Source organism: Actinia tenebrosa, unplaced genomic scaffold (genome assembly GCF_029948245.1).
Source record: "Actinia tenebrosa isolate PJP-AT-01 unplaced genomic scaffold, QUT_ActTen_1.0 PGA_scaffold6__47_contigs__length_16458017, whole genome shotgun sequence".
Taxonomy (NCBI): domain Eukaryota; kingdom Metazoa; phylum Cnidaria; class Anthozoa; order Actiniaria; family Actiniidae; genus Actinia; species Actinia tenebrosa.
In genome coordinates, this window is record NW_028292583.1 from 13383792 (window position 1) to 13399481 (window position 15690).

At 38.3% G+C, this 15690-nt stretch overlaps 1 protein-coding gene across 6 annotated transcripts; it reads left to right on the forward strand.

The window, feature by feature from the left end:
- Positions 1–1354: 1354 nt before the first annotated feature.
- Positions 1355–15102, forward strand: LOC116292401 (uncharacterized). 6 transcript variants are annotated; one of them, XM_031699720.2, is made up of 6 exons: positions 7880–8044; positions 8299–8385; positions 9984–10980; positions 12098–12596; positions 13101–13303; positions 13521–15102. In XM_031699720.2, the coding sequence occupies exons 3-6, from the start codon at positions 10025–10027 to the stop codon at positions 14293–14295; spliced, it is 2433 nt and encodes an 810-aa protein (XP_031555580.2). In that variant the 5' UTR covers positions 7880–8044; positions 8299–8385; positions 9984–10024; the 3' UTR covers positions 14296–15102. The 6 variants fall into 6 exon arrangements, with proteins under 6 accessions (XP_031555577.2, XP_031555576.2, XP_031555575.2 ...); XM_031699717.2 differs by lacking the exons at positions 7880–8044; positions 8299–8385 and adding an exon at positions 1355–1457; XM_031699716.2 differs by lacking the exons at positions 7880–8044; positions 8299–8385 and adding an exon at positions 1366–1492.
- The last annotated feature ends 588 nt before the right edge of the window (positions 15103–15690 follow it).

Consider the following 15690-nt stretch of genomic DNA (forward strand, 5'->3'; position numbering starts at 1 on the left):
ACGGGGAGCTAAAGTCGGGTAATAAAAAAACCATCGTGAAAGATCTTTCCGAGGAATCTCGCAAAAAGATCTACCAGGAGGCAAAAGAGGAGCTCCAAAGAAAACTCGCTCAGTAGACATCTGCTTTGAAAAGAACGTAGGGGGATTTCGACTGCACATTTCATCTTCTCGGAATCCATTCTAATAGGGGGTGGTTGGGGTCTATTTTGTAAAATATTTCGTAAATTACGTCGGGGTAATAAGGAATATCCTTATCCAGCCGACAGAATAACCACTCGGCCCTTTGCATATCTGGGACATGAGGAATACGCCTACCGGTAATTTCAGACAAAAGATAGGGAATAGCTTTGTAATATTTCCCTAGCTTTAATTTTTTCAATGTCTTTCGTAGACTTTGTGGGGTTGGCTCTTCCAAATTGTCCATGATTTTCTGCATGTCTAAATATACCGGATGTAAACCTTGGATATGACTCATCCAATCTCGGAAGTATTTCAACCTCTTATATGGCGTTTTCGTACGACCTCCATTGGCGTAATACTGTTCTCTGGTAGCATTTGGTACGGCATTACGAATATTCTTACCACACTCGTAACACTGTGCTGACGTGTCCTCCTCTATCTGCATTTTTTTGCCACAACACCAAAAGAGTTCTGGCTTAAGCACGTTAACTTTAAGCCTTAAACAAATCACACAGAAGTCATTAACGAACTCCTTACATTCATGCATCGTATATCTAAAGAATATCTTTCCCTCCGTTTACGACCCCAACAGAGCAGCAGTTAGGAACCTTTCGCGCTGTCGGCCGATCGCGCAAGACCCCCTGTAGGGCGGTTAACCGACCTCCAAAACCCCACCCCCCCCTGGTGTTTTTCGATATGCGATTTTTGGCATTGTCGGCGTTTCGCGAGTCCACCTAACTGCTGCTAAAGAATTGCAAAATATTTAACACGCAAGAGGTTTTCAATACACGCACCGTATGGTGGCCTCGCCCACTACGTAATTAATGTCAATAACAACTTTGACATGTTAAACTCAAAAGATTTAAACAGAAAAAAAGATTGAAAGGCATCGATCGTAAGACAATGATAAACCAACCAATGGGAATGGTTTTCAGTTTGAAAACAATAAAAAAAATTAGAAAGTTGACGTGACAACACAAGCTTTCCAAGCAAATATTTTTCACCTGCTAGTTTAGTAGTATTACTCTACTCAAGCTGGCAGTGTGTGGAGCGCGCACGCCACTATACCATGTTGACGTCAGCGCATTATATCACTCAGGTAGAACTGTTATATGTTTATATAGCATTACTATGGTTTAGTTATGTTGATTTGCTTAAATTAAAATTAACAAATCGCATTTTTCTTTAGTTCTTTTAACCTTTGATCCTTATACAAGAGAGGAAATCACCCCCGAAACTGTGGCACATCCAACCGCAAAGAAACCTACTGAGGAGTGGTGAGTAAATCTCACTACTTTTGGATACTTTTAAGGTAGAGAATGAAATAATGTGTAGCGTGAAATTATTCTAACCAACCGATGAATCAGCCCCTAGACTTTAAGTAACTAGTCATGAAAAACTTGCTAGTTAACCGCTACCTTCCTTTGAACCTGTGTAAAGTGTCAACCGATTTCTCTGTCAGTGACTATCTTGATAATTAGTCCGGTTCCTTCATTATCGAAAGTGGTATAGTACAATATGAGATCTATTGTCAATCTATTGTAAGTCACTCGAGTGTGTATCAATCGTAGCACTGTTGAGAACGTCAGTATACTCGTTGATCGGGCCTGACTTTGATAAGCCATGTATTTCTAGTGTATATTGGCCTACTGTGGTTATTTGATTGTAGTTATACGTGCGTATAGACGGTGTACACTCCATTCTGGTGTTAATATGACCGACTTTAACATTTAACGATGTTCGAGGCTTGTTATCCACCCTGATTACATAGTCTGGGAGGGGCAATGAAGGAATGGGGGGAGGGGGGAGGAGGGGGTTCGCTCAGGAAGTCGTTTTCAAATACAGTCACTACCCGAGTCATGAGACTTGAGTTAGCGGTGGCGCACACGAATTCTGCTCCTCGTCGTGGTAAACCACCCACAGAGAAGAACAAAACTGACACCAGCAAAATGATAAATAACTTTTTTTTCCTATTCTGGTTTTACGATCCACGCATCCATGACGTTGACGTTGGTAAAAAAACTATTCCAAACATTTGCCAAATATTATGAACCTGATTGTGACTCAGTAAAAAGCTCCTAACTTGCTCCTTACTCCTAACTAAAATGCGACTATTTTAGATAGACAACAGCTCAACTGCCTCCACCGTGACTCTATTTAAGGGAGTTGGGATTATATCTGTGGCAGAACTAATCTGTAGTCAAGACAAGTAACCATTCATACACTTCCCTCATCCCTGTTATTTTCAATTGCTTGTGACAAGGGACAAGAAGACATGCTGTGTAATCACTGAGTGGATTGTCAATACTCTTTCTAATCAATACAATCATTTTGTTTGTTTGTTTTCTTGGCTCCTTCGTGTCCATTCCTTGAAGGCATTTCAAATTATTGTTTGTATTTCTGTAAAAAAATACACAAAATATATGTAAGTTGTGTCTACTGTGATATAATAGATGAAATGGATCAAGAAGGCTTTGAATATCTTTCAGTTTGTGCGAGACAATAAGAGAATTAATGATGCAACTCAGGGTTGGACCAAATAGCTCTCTGACTGTCGATGGAAGCTGATAAAATCAACAGTGATATATCACGGTAAAGAGTTAAACGAGTGTCCTACTCGAGATAACTTGACCTAAATGGCTGTGCGAAAGAGATATACACCTGCGTAAGACAAAGGTCGTTGACAACTAGCTCTCTGATGTGTCTATCTATTTACCCCAGATAGTTCATATTACACAAGATAGATCTAAAATAAAGCGTAGGTTGGACTAAAATCTTAATAAGCACTAGACCAAACCAAAAGGGTTGTTTTCTAGGTGAAAAAATAATCCATTTATCAATATTTAGTTAATATACAATTATTGAAGTGACACAAAAATCGCAATCCAAAAATACCTAGGATATTTTCTAGAACTAACTGCTACCACTGAATAGCTATTGAAATTTAGATATGCTTAACTTATGAAGTAAGACATAGCCTGACAGAGAAATATTTAACAAGGAATGTGACATTATTAACTTAGATTTAGGAACTCTAAAGCGTTCCATAAATGATTGGCTGAAAATATCCTTCTAAAGACCTCCTTGTCGCGACCGATCACTCTTTATAAAAATCATTTCATGGTGTTTGACCACAGCGTGACTATTCTAAGCCAAGTGACCCTTTATCCAGTAAGTTCAAGGTTGTTATACTGCTCACACCAAGTGATGTACATTTAACGAGTAATAAAATGAACGCAAAGTTTATATATATTTTAGATCATTAGGACCCAAAAAAGACCTTACGGCATATCCATAGTTTTGCGTCACAAAGGCGAATGGTGGGTTGTGAGGTAATAGTCCATATGCTTCTAAACGTGATGATCTACCCATTGATCCAATGGTATAAAAGTTTTTTGATCTTATTGTAACGACGTTTTGATCACTTATGACAAAGCCGACATACCATTCAAGTGTTTCGATGCATGATGGTTAATTGCCTATAAATTACAATACAGTAGAATAGCTGACCAACATACCAAAACACAGACAAGCCATACGCAGAATCGGTGCCGGTAAGGCTAACTTGTTAACGGATTGTACACAGCCTTTCTAAGTCACTCAAAATGTTTATTCAAGGTAAAGTATAATCTTTGTCGATATTCAATTCTAGATCTTAGAGTTAAAAATGCCAAAGCGCAGCCATTTGACTGCACAAATATAATAGTAAAAGAACTCAATACATTTTTTAAATCATTATTATCGAGATCAACCCTAAGCACTTGTTCTACTTTCAGTCTTTATGAGCATTTTGACAATGTGAGATACTTCAGGTTTAGAGTCGTTTTCCCAAAGTAATTGAGAAAAGACGAGATGGCGACTTTGCTCCTTGAATATCAGGCACATTTACGCCAGCTGACTCTGAACTTCTCATGCGTTCAGCATTGTCTTCAAATATAATAACATCGAAAATATTCCTTGCAGACTCTCTGATTGCATTCATCTTATAACTTACAAGTGCATGTGAGGCTCAGAAATCAACTTGCCTTCGATTTTTTAAATTTTACATGTTGAAATCTCGTGCTAAACTGAAGCATGTTGCTGATAATATTGACGTTATGATTATACTATTTGTGTATAATGTTTTCAACAACTATCTCTCAGTGGTGGTCGAACAAATAGCTCATTATTATTGTTTGTTGTTTCGCTTGCGCTGCCTAAGTCGACTTAAATTATGAAAGCAGGGTAGTTAGGAGGTTGAACAGCTAATGGACAGTAAATGATTTAACTGAAAGTAGATTGAGCAATTAGTAAACTTCTAGAAAGTATGCCTTTGCTTGGCGAAAATCGGTTGAACATGCCGCATATTTGGTATCCATTTTGAAGACTTCTAAAGTACATCTTCAGTTTTTTGTGTGTAATGTTTAATTAAAAGATTTTCGCACTCTTGGGTGAGAGAGATATCTTTGGAGCATGTGTGAATAGCACCTTAGATTGCACTGCAGCTGTCGCATACATCACCGAGTCACACTTCACTGAAGAACACAGCTAAATAACGAGGAACAAGATTAAGATAAACCAATAAAATGCCATCAAGTATGTAATTAAAAAATAGAATTCTTATCTGCCTGAAGATTATAAATGATTCCAGCTGAGATTTTTTTTTAAACAAAAAGAAATGAATTTTTTTGTTGAAAGGATTTGAACCTGTTTTGGTTTCTTCTGTGATGACTGAACTGCACATAGCCGTGAATAAGACAGTAATAAAACCCTAGGATTTATCGACAAGTTAAATGACTTTTTAGACTTTTTTGTTTTGGCTAGGTTTGTGGATATCTCCCAGATACGGTTTTGTTTCCCAGATCCAAAAGAATATCTGAGTACAGCAATCTACTCGCTGTAGGGTGCTTTTCCATATACCTTAATCAACTTAAAAAACCCAAAGTTCGAATTAAAGGCTTACACTCTAAATTCCTGATTTCTAAGTTAATAAAAATTCTTTTTTCGTGGTTGAAAATTTGATCTTCAAAGATTTTCCCTGCTGATAAATAATTTGGTGTAGGGCTTAAGAGTGTCAAGAGTCAAAAGGGGTCATTATTCCAGAGTTACATAGACGACTTCATCGAGCGGACGGATGTATTATATAATATGGATAATAACTTTCCCCCACGCGTTATTACTGTGATAAAAAAGCCAAGACTGCACAGATTAAAAAATTCTTCAGTTAACAACATTTACACATTATCGTCCAATCTCAGACAAGGACTAATTTTGATGCCGAGAAAAATATCTGTTGAGGTTATTGATGTAGTTTACAAAAACCGAAGATAAACAGTACTTATCAATATGTAGATAAATGCAGATATATAGTTGATGAAAACCTCAGCCTTATTGGGTGAGGTTTTGGTCAAGATGACCGCAAGTATATGACCTATGCGGCTTTTTGCTCAAAACAATTCTCTCTCTAATTTATACGAACTGTCCATTTTTGTGGCATGTGAAAATGACCTCTGGTGTTTCTAGTACTGCACGGAATTAACTCTCGTATCGTACTGTGACGAGATGATGAGTCATGCCTCGCTGTATTTAGTATAACTGTAAGAGAGTGTGGAAGGATTTCGTTCTCAATCTTGTGACAATGTGTGGTTGTGTTCTTGTCATCTCGATCAGTGTTTTTGGTAATTTGATTGAAACTAACGTTTCTTTTTGCTGCGTAGAGCAAATGCGCACTTATCAACTCATCGTTAATGATAAAAAGGTAATTATACACCGTGAAAAGATGAAAAAACTTACTGACGTTTCGGACGCTAGTCCTTCATCGGAGTAAAAGCTCCGACGAAGGACTAGCGTCCGAAACGTCAGTAAGTTTTTTCATCTTTTCACGGTGTATAATTTACCTTTTTATCATTACTGTTTCATTAGAAACACCGACGCAGCTCACACTAGTTTTTAGCTAGTTATCTCTAACTCATCGTTAACTTACGTCCATAAAATATTTTGAGATTGTGATGAATGAAAACGGAACAAAACTGAAAGGAACATTAACAACAGATTAAAATGTACCTCAACTTCGTTCGTTTTTGGAGCGAATAGTTTCTTGTTAATATATATACAATAATATACATGTATGGTGTGTTTCATATATGCACGACTCTAACTCTCGTAACACTTTTTGACATAGAAGGATGTTTTCGTTACTTTAGCAAAATATTTTCCTACATTTTTACCATGTTTGTATTCTTTCTTCCACATTCAAACTCTTCATTTTATGACTGAGGTTTTCTTTACTATCTTTTAGTGTCTTACACATACCATGCTAAATACGTGTAGGGGTTCACAAAAGACTTTCGGTGGGGTAAGGCGGTACGGCGTTTCCTTCTGAGATTTTCTTGAAGGATTTTTTTAAGATCTCAGATTGGTTGTTTTCTGTCACGGTTAAAAAAATTCCAGCTTTTATAGTAAAGCAGAGATGGTTAAGTTATTGATATGCCAACAAGGCAATTCACTGAACTTGTCTCTTTAGTATTTAAGGTCGTGGCGGGTTTATCTCGTAAATGTCCGTGTTAGTGTGCACAGATCTAGAAAACATCTCCTGGTCCGATTTGAATACATTAAATAACATATCGCTGCTCTAAATGCAATCATTCTGTCAATCCTGGAATTCTTTAATTATATCTATGTTTACAAGACCACATACAGCAACATCTCAGTTAAAAACTGAAAAGTGGACAGCACTTGAACTAGTCAGTAAAGATCGACTACTGCTAAGAACTCTTAATCAAGATTGCTTTTAGGTGTTTACTATACTAATGGTGTGAATTTGAAAAGTAACTGGGCTCACATTTGATTATATTTTAACTCGAGGTGAGACATTTGAACAGGAAAACTTAATGTCATATTTTCTGTTAACATTGTAAAGTTGTCTTACTGCGTATCGTACATAAGGCCGTGAGAAAGTTCAACAGTTGAGATTTAATTGATGTTAAAGAAGATTATCGCTAATTGGCTATCAAATGAAATGACCTGATAACGACCTCTTGAACGCTATTCATTCTTCAGCTTACTAGTGATGGTTCAATTGGAAATCAAGCACAAATAATAATGATAGATAATGAGGGGGGGGAGTCCTGTCTGGTAATTCCAACAAAATAATGTAAAATGCAATGAAAATACTTGAATCGTTGGCTTATAGGTGATATTACGTAGTATCTGGAGGTTGTTGTGTAGTGAAAAAGACTTGATTAGAAGAATAGCCCGAGAAAAAAATGAATGAATGAAAAATGGGAAGAATTTATGAACAAGTGAACGTTCAAAGAAAGACAAAATTCAGGCAGCCGATTTGGCAAACAAAAACACATTAATGAACCACTTTATTTAACGTGTCATGATAAATGAATAATGAAAAAGCAAACACAGCATAAGTACATATTGGAAGGCAAGACAGACAGACAGACGCACTCAGTGAAATCGTCGAAGTTCCACACTACCCTAGTGTAGAGTTTGTCATATTGGTGTACCAAACAATAGAAACTTTCAATTTCTGCAAAGTTTTTGCATAAAAATAGAATTCAATTCCGGGAGGATAAAAAATGTACTGTTTTGGTACACCAAAATGGCCGATGTGACGTCAAGCGAAAACGCTCTATAGAAACAGCGGGAGGTTGACAGGTTTGACGTCACATAATAACACGTAAAACACAAAAACAACAGAAAAAGGAAAAAAATTCCTGTTTGTGTTGCGTTCATATACCGTAGTCCAAAAGAGAAAACCAGTCGAGATTTTACCACGACAAGTCAAAACCGGACGTTAACACTGCATGCCATCAGTCGATTCTTCACTAAAGCCAGTAGTGTGTTGAACTGCATACGCTATCATTCACACTAGGTAAGATAATTAGTGGTCTAGCTGAAACCTGGTTTGCTGTATATATACGTATGTCAACCTTTGGCGGGATTTTCCTTTGAAAGTGTTCCAAAATCCAATAATCTTTTCTTAGTACGACTGAAAGGAAGCTTAAAGCGATCGACTTTTCTCTTTCGATTTTTCTCGTGTTTATCCCAGCAAAAAGACTCGTGCGAAACTTCATGACCATCTGATCTTATATCTATATCTTGACAAGTATAACATTTCTACTTTAGGCGTGATAATTAGCGTGATAATTGTTACAGGAAGTGATAAGGTGTAACGAGTTCAGTGTTGATGTCCAGTAGAAACCTATGACAAACGCAAGTAAAATACATAGCTTCTGCTTGCTTCTGTAGCAGAAAAAGTTCATATTACAGATGAATAACTTATCCACACCACAAGTATTTTATCTTATTTTATAGTTCAAGATGCTTAAGCCACAAGTCCATATTTTCGATTGTCTTCTCAATTTTTTCCTTTTTTTTTTTTTTTTTTTTACAAATTCACAGTTCAGTCACCACATAGTACGCATTCATTTATAAGTACTGAGATTATTGAGAAGATTGAATGAATTCGAACATGTACGTATACAGCTACATTATAGTTCACTACCCAAAGAAATTACAAGCAAAATTGAACATTTCTTGCTTAATTTGTCTTACAAAAATTTAACATTTACAACAATAATTAAGAAAAGTCTTAATGGCTCTTCAACGTTTAGCCAATCCAAGCTTTCTAGCAATCTACTAAAAGTCCTATGTAAAAAATTCAGCTGAGCTGTTATGCAGGTCAGAGCACGAAATTCTTGCAAAGCGGAAAAACTAGTCCAAAGAGTATATAAAACCACTTGAAGTATTGGACTTCCCTTGGGGAGGGGAGACAGTAGATGAGTTATTAGAAGGTTCTAGAGAATTGATTTTTTACTGTAAACGAAGAAAACAGCTTTCGATGCTCTAGGGTGAGCCGCGCACTAGTTGGCTCGGCAAGCACGCGACATTGCGGAGTTCTACTTCGTGGTCGGAAAGCTTTTGTTTCTAGTTCAAGATACGTTGAACTGTAATTCTTGAATTTGGTTTTGATCAGCGCGAGTTTTTACAGGTATGTTGGGGTTTTGTACGACTCTTAGAATCGGGATTCAGGCGATCTATCGTGATGTTCCGGGTCTTAGCGGCTGCGCTTGGCACAACAAAACGTACAAATTCAATTCAATTATCTTATTCAGAACGTACAATTTGAAAATAAGGATGAATGACTAAGGTGTTGTTAAGAATGGCTTAGATTGACGAGGGTCAAACTGTACATGAAGGGGATATGCAATCAAGGGACTCCTTTTCTTTCTCAAAAAATATCAATAACTTCAAGTGTCTTCGAGCTTCTAGATAAGTCTCGTGATATGATCAGAATATATATATGCATTTAAGTAAGGGTTAATTTCTGGATAAATTCGTGATGTTGGCATAGATGTTTACAGCCGTCCATCAATATCCCGCATCTTAGCGCATTTTGCTTTGTTTCTGCCTAATAATTTAAGCTATTTAAGCTCCTTGTTTAAATGGATGAAAATAAAATCACGTTATATATGCTCGCTGCTAAGAAATTTTCCCAGTGTCCGTCTATGATCGTAAATTATTTCTTATTCTTTTACAAGAATCAAAATTTTTCACGACTTAAACGCCTCGATTCGTCTTGTCAAAACAGCCGTAAGACAAAATCCTTCATCTTTAGTCATGTTGTGTTTAGTTCTGATCAACCAATATCGATTGTTGGCTGAATCATGATTTATAGGTCTGTTCAATGTCTAGCAGCTGAAAAATGCAAATATGACACCGCCCCGTCCCCCTCAGTAAATCATTACTTTCGCGACATCCACTATCTAACTGGTAAACTAAAGATATTTGGGAATTATTATCGTCTTTAGGTACCAGAGGTGGAGTGAGGGTTTCGTTGTACAGCGACGCTATGGAAGAAGAAGATAATTTCGAGGACAATGATATTGCGCTGGCATTCTCTGGCGGTGGAATTCGATCGGCGGCCATGTGCTCAGGTGTACTTCGCAGACTCCTCCAGAAAAATATTAAAATCAACTACGTCAGTTGTATTTCAGGAGGAAATTTCACCGCAGCAGCTTACTTGGACTGGAAGTTTCGCCACGGGAACGAAGATGATCCAAAATGGCACCAGGAATTCTTCGACCACATGAGAAAAAGAGTGGGTTATATTTGCCAATGGAGGAGCTTGTGCAGGGGAATAGTGGATACAATCTTGCTTCTTTTGTTAATGGCTGTGGTGAATTTGTTTATTCCTTCGATAGTTTGGGGTGGAATGGCGATTCCTGTAGCCTATGTTGTGGACTTTGTCTTTGGTGACATCATGCGTGCAGGATTTGACTGTTCGAACAAGACCATACCACAAACAAAAATTTTCACTGCTCGAAACATCACAAAATGTGGTAACATATATAACTTAAATGATCCTGGGACAAAAAACCAAGTCATCTTGTTTTCAACTCTAGCTGTAATCTTTCTCGCACTCTACGTAATCAAAAAAGCCATCAAGAGTGCAACAAGAGTCTGTAGTTTTCTTCAACTCGTTGCTGGAGTTATACTTGGATTGCTTTTCATACCGTGGTTCATGCAGCAGTTCACAGATATCATCCCATTATGGATGAATGTTTTAATTCTTGGTCTGAGTATGTTCTTCTGGTGCGGTTTTCCCCCACTGAGAGATTACGCTGCTCTAGCAATCGTCTTCTATCTATATGGGTATATCATCAAGTGGAGAGTCTATCGTTCTGGCTTTACGTTTGAGTACCAGGAATACTACTTTTATACCGCACTACTTGCTGCTAGTGTTGTGTTATGGGCAAGCCCTTACTTGGGAGTCTTGAACCGTAGTGGAGCTTATAACTTCGTCAAGTAAGTTGTTATGCAACAGAATTTTAGCAATGATTTGTTTATATACATGAATATGCTTTTTGTATATGATTCTGCAAGTCTAGCATGTTTACTTTAATAACCAAGACTGTTTTGATTTGGAGATCTACTTGTAGTTTCCTGTTCTACAAACCTCTTTCAAATTAACCTAAACATTCAAGCCACCAAAGTTGAACTTGTCTAGATACGTGATGTAAAAAGAATTTCTGATTGGATTACCTGGTTATATAAGGACGAGTAATTTAACTATTTCTGTGCATTCAATCTTGTACTTAGTTGTGAACAAGGCTAAGGTCGTAGTTCGGGTTGTACTGGGAGGTACAGACCTAAGTAAGGACAGTGGCCGAGTAAGGAACCCCGACTGACAGCCACACCGACTAAGGAAAGTCCTTCTGGTCAACCTGACTCTGCTCTAGTTTGTGTAGTTAGATCTGACACTTAACTTGTATAAACGTCTAACACGAGGTTCAATAAAACGAGTGGCTCGACAGACTAGATATCCCTTGCGTTCCGTAGTCTAACGAAGTAAAGTAAAGTCGTTTTTCTTCTCTAAAATTGCACTTCATATTCTATGTTTTTGGTGAAAGTCCAACCGATTAGTCGCCCAATCTAAACTGAGGCTAGTGCTAATCAAATAAATTCAAAACTTCACGGCCCAGCTACACTGCTCAGATGCAAATGGCCATCGTCTTGATCAGTCTTTCAATTCCCATTAAGTTTTCTTAGAAAATGAAAATGGATGTAAAAAGATATAACTAGCTAAAAACTAGTGTGAGCTGCGTCGGTGTTTCTAATGAAACAGTAATGATAAAAAGGTAAATTATACACCGTGAAAAGATGAAAAAACTTACTGACGTTTCGGACGCTAGTCCTTCGTCGGAGTAAAAGAGCTTTTACTCCGACGAAGGACTAGCGTCCGAAACGTCAGTAAGTTTTTTCATCTTTTCACGGTGTATAATTTACCTTTTCATCATTACTAAAATGGATGTAGATCATTTAAAGCGGATTGCAATGCCTATAACCATAAAATGCATGTACAGTTTATGAGGACGTCCCAATATTATTGTAACCTTTATCTCATTCTTATTCTTGGTAACAGATGGAGACTTCAATATGCATTTTTCACGCCTCAAAGTGTCGGTCGCTGTGGTTGTGGTGGAATCACGTGTTCTGATCTGTTCCCAGTGCTTTCAACCCTTTGCGAGTGCTCAGACTGCAACAAAAACCATCGTAGTCGAGCTCTGACATTAGCAGACATCATTGATACCAAACCTGAGTACATTAGTAACATCGTGGCTGACTATTGGCGACGTGACCCTAAATCAGTACCTGAAGCAATGATAGGCTTGTGTAGTAAGAAGATCGAGATCATCACTGAACAACCTGGACTCGATAAGTTGACTTGTAAGTTGAAGCCTCGGCATATAAAGCTTGCTGATGCCATGAGCACTGCAGCAATGGTCACTAAACCGCCTACAGAACTCGATGACAAGTATGAACCGTTCAGAGAACTTCAGTTGATCCTTGGGCTGTCAGCTACTAAAAATATGAACACAACTCCAGATGATGACTTTGGATGTAACTGTGAATGGTTTAAGGTTGGTGGAACAAATACCATGATTACTTAACTGAATCCTATCCGAATACTGCAACATTTCACGGTCACGTAAAGGTCCTGTTACACTGTATAATTTTCTCAGCAATTTGTTTTCGTTGCTTGAAAATGTAGCGTTGCCGAGGTAAGTTGTTACACTGCAACTCAATCTCAGCAACTTTCCAACATTTTTTGGCTCCTCGGAAAGAAATGAGGAATGTGCGCATGCATTCTTGAAAAAAAAAATGCCTTAAAATTGTGAGAAAAGTTGTTAGAGGTGTGATGCACTGTGCAATAGCAGTTGCCAGTTGCTGCAATCCGTTGCGAACTGAGTAGAACTTAGTTCTACTTCATGCAACGCTACGCGCAATAACAAAAATTGCTGGTAAAATTGCACAATGTAACAGTGACTTAATGAATATGGTCGTTGCCAGAAGACCATTCCCATGAACTTAGTCATATCTTTATATATAACCCCAAGCATGACCAAGTCTGGATTCTTTTTCAGATCGTGCCTATTCTCCTCCAGAGTTTTGCAGGCGCACCCCTTATCTTTCTAGCAGTGGTATGGCTGGCTGATCTGGGTTTTGAGCCAAGTTTCATCGAACAGCTCGTCATGATCGTATTTCTTTGCTACATATTTATTTTTGCCTTTGTTGCTATGTTACCAACTGGAGGAAAGAAACCTTGGTGTGCGGAGTCAATTGTCAGGTAATCTTTCGCTGTTTTAGTTCCTTCATTTCTTTGCAAAAACTATAGAAAAATCTTTTAGCGTTTGCTCCAACAAAGGTCACAATGCTACAGTTTTTTGTGCTGATGACACTCTCATTTTCAACTCAAAATCTCTCTTTAGCAGTCGAACATCACGCGCCCTATTAACTTCACGCCACGCTTACACTGTTCTTAGCTATCAGTATTTGTTTTTCAGATGGTGTCACGTTCATCTCTATCACGTACGCTTTCTCAGAGAGATCCTTAAAGTCAGCAACATCGGACCACTCCCTCCGGCCATTTTGTCGCTGAGTGACCTGGGTCGAGTGGAGAAGTATGGGCTGTTACCTCTGTTCAAGCGACGAATGAAGAAGATCGTCATCGTTGATGGGAGTTTCTTGAAGTCAAATGCAGAGTATACTAAGTATCTTTTACGCTCGCTTCAAATGGCGCGAGAGATGTTTCACTGCGAGTTCACTGGCTATGGTGGTCGTGACATCATTGCCGAGCTTCACAAGACTTACTTGGCTCATCCGTCGGGCAAGCTCCCGAGGAGTTATCGATTCATCGTAAAATACTTTGAAAAAACGAACGACGGTTATGTTGAAGCAAGCCAAGGAAAAGTCCTCATACTCTCTCCCAGACACCCAGACGAAGGTTTTGACTTCCCATTGGGCAAAGATTCTACATGGGGGGAATACACACGTGACACAAATATCAAACTCGACCCGAAGGACTGGGGAACAGGGCCCGTACTCACCAGTGCAGAGACAGATCGCTTAACGTTCTGCTGTTGTGAGTGTTGCCATTGCAACGTTGGGGTGTGTCGCTTAATTTCATCGAAATTATGTTATACCTTCCCCCGTCATTCGACTGTCAACCAGTTTTTTACTCCAAGTCATTTTAGTGCTTATCACAGGGAAGGTTATCGGGCTTGTATTGAGGCAGACGTGGAAGATTTCTTGGCTGACAACGGTCTTCAAAACATTTAAATTTAATAATAATTCTAAATTTTAATTGCATGCAATAAGCAACGCTTTTACTTGACCGTAGTTTTCAAGGCATCATTTAGAATCGTTTTTTAAATCGTCCTTATTTTATTTGAGGGTATTCATTTCAACCGGTTAATCTTTCCTACACGAGCGGAGGGTAGAAGAAAACCTGATCGTCTTTCAGTTTCACTTAAGTAACGAGCACTTGCTTGCTTTTGGAATTTGAATTTTTTATGGAATTTTAGTCGTGCGCCAACATACAAACTACGTCTTAGACACTAAAACCTTCATAGCTCCAACAATAAACCTTCATGCGTACGTAATTTATACGTAAAAGGAACGTCACCCAATAATAAGTCTAAACTCAAGGGCTGCGATGGTTGTTATTATTACGCATGCTAAACCAACGCGAGGGTCTCAATGTGTTCCCCGGAGCCTGAGTTCCTTCTGGTCAGAAATGACGTACAAGATTGCAAGGGTTTTCGGGATATCCTAATGGAAGTTTCAAAGCATGCGCGGTTGAGGTCACATAACAATCAAAAGATTCAAACATTCCTGGTATATGGCAGGATCATTCGCATTATTCTTAACTGAGAAACTAAACATTTGAGGACATCAAGTAACATAATTATAGGTGGTCAAAAACAGTGAATTATGTGCAAATCTTGGTAAATTAAGTGGGTGGAAAAAAATACAACATAGCGAAGTCCTAAACTAGCTGCTTACACATGACAGTAGAGACTATGGGTCAAACACGAAAATAATGAATGAATAAATGCAATAAATCAAGACATTCTTAAAACACTACTGGTCTTTGTCTGTCATTTTTTATTTTGCGTGTTTAATGATGTCTTATAAAAGTACCACTTGGAAGGACTCAGCACAAAAAGCCTGAGTTTCTTATGGCCTGCGGCATTATTATTTGAAATTTAAGTTGATGTGGAAAATTCGTACAAGTCAGGGAATGATGTGACTATATGGTGATCAAAACGCATCCCACATGGAAAGGAGTGAGTATGCGTTCAAAGGTCATCTGCGTCACAATCAATAACTTTGAGTATGCTAGTCATAGCAAGGGGTTAATCATCTACGGTCTAGGGGCCGACTAACCTCTCCCGGCTTAGGCTTTGTCCGAGCTTCCTGATCAGTCTGTAAATCTTCGGATAGCGGTGTCGGGGCCGAAATCTCCGGCGTAGCCGTAAATGCTTCGCGCTGCCATACGACGGTTCAGCACTCACTCAATGTCTGGAAGTATGGTCCTGGTTTAATAAATGAAAAACTAAAAATCCTAAACTAGCAGTCATCTTTAATCCATCTTTAATCCAATAATGAATGAGCGATAGTTAAAATGCTACAATTCAGCCTGGAAAAAGGGTAAAAAAGATCTTAAATGAG

What these genes read in the sequence shown, in the direction of transcription:
- LOC116292401 (XM_031699715.2), top strand. An exon ending in GTAACTGTGAATGGTTTAAG is followed by an intron (nt 12,597 to 13,100) that starts GTTGGTGGAACA and finishes ATTCTTTTTCAG; the next exon opens with ATCGTGCCTATTCTCCTCCA. An exon ending in TGTGCGGAGTCAATTGTCAG is followed by an intron (nt 13,304 to 13,520) that starts GTAATCTTTCGC and finishes TTTGTTTTTCAG; the next exon opens with ATGGTGTCACGTTCATCTCT.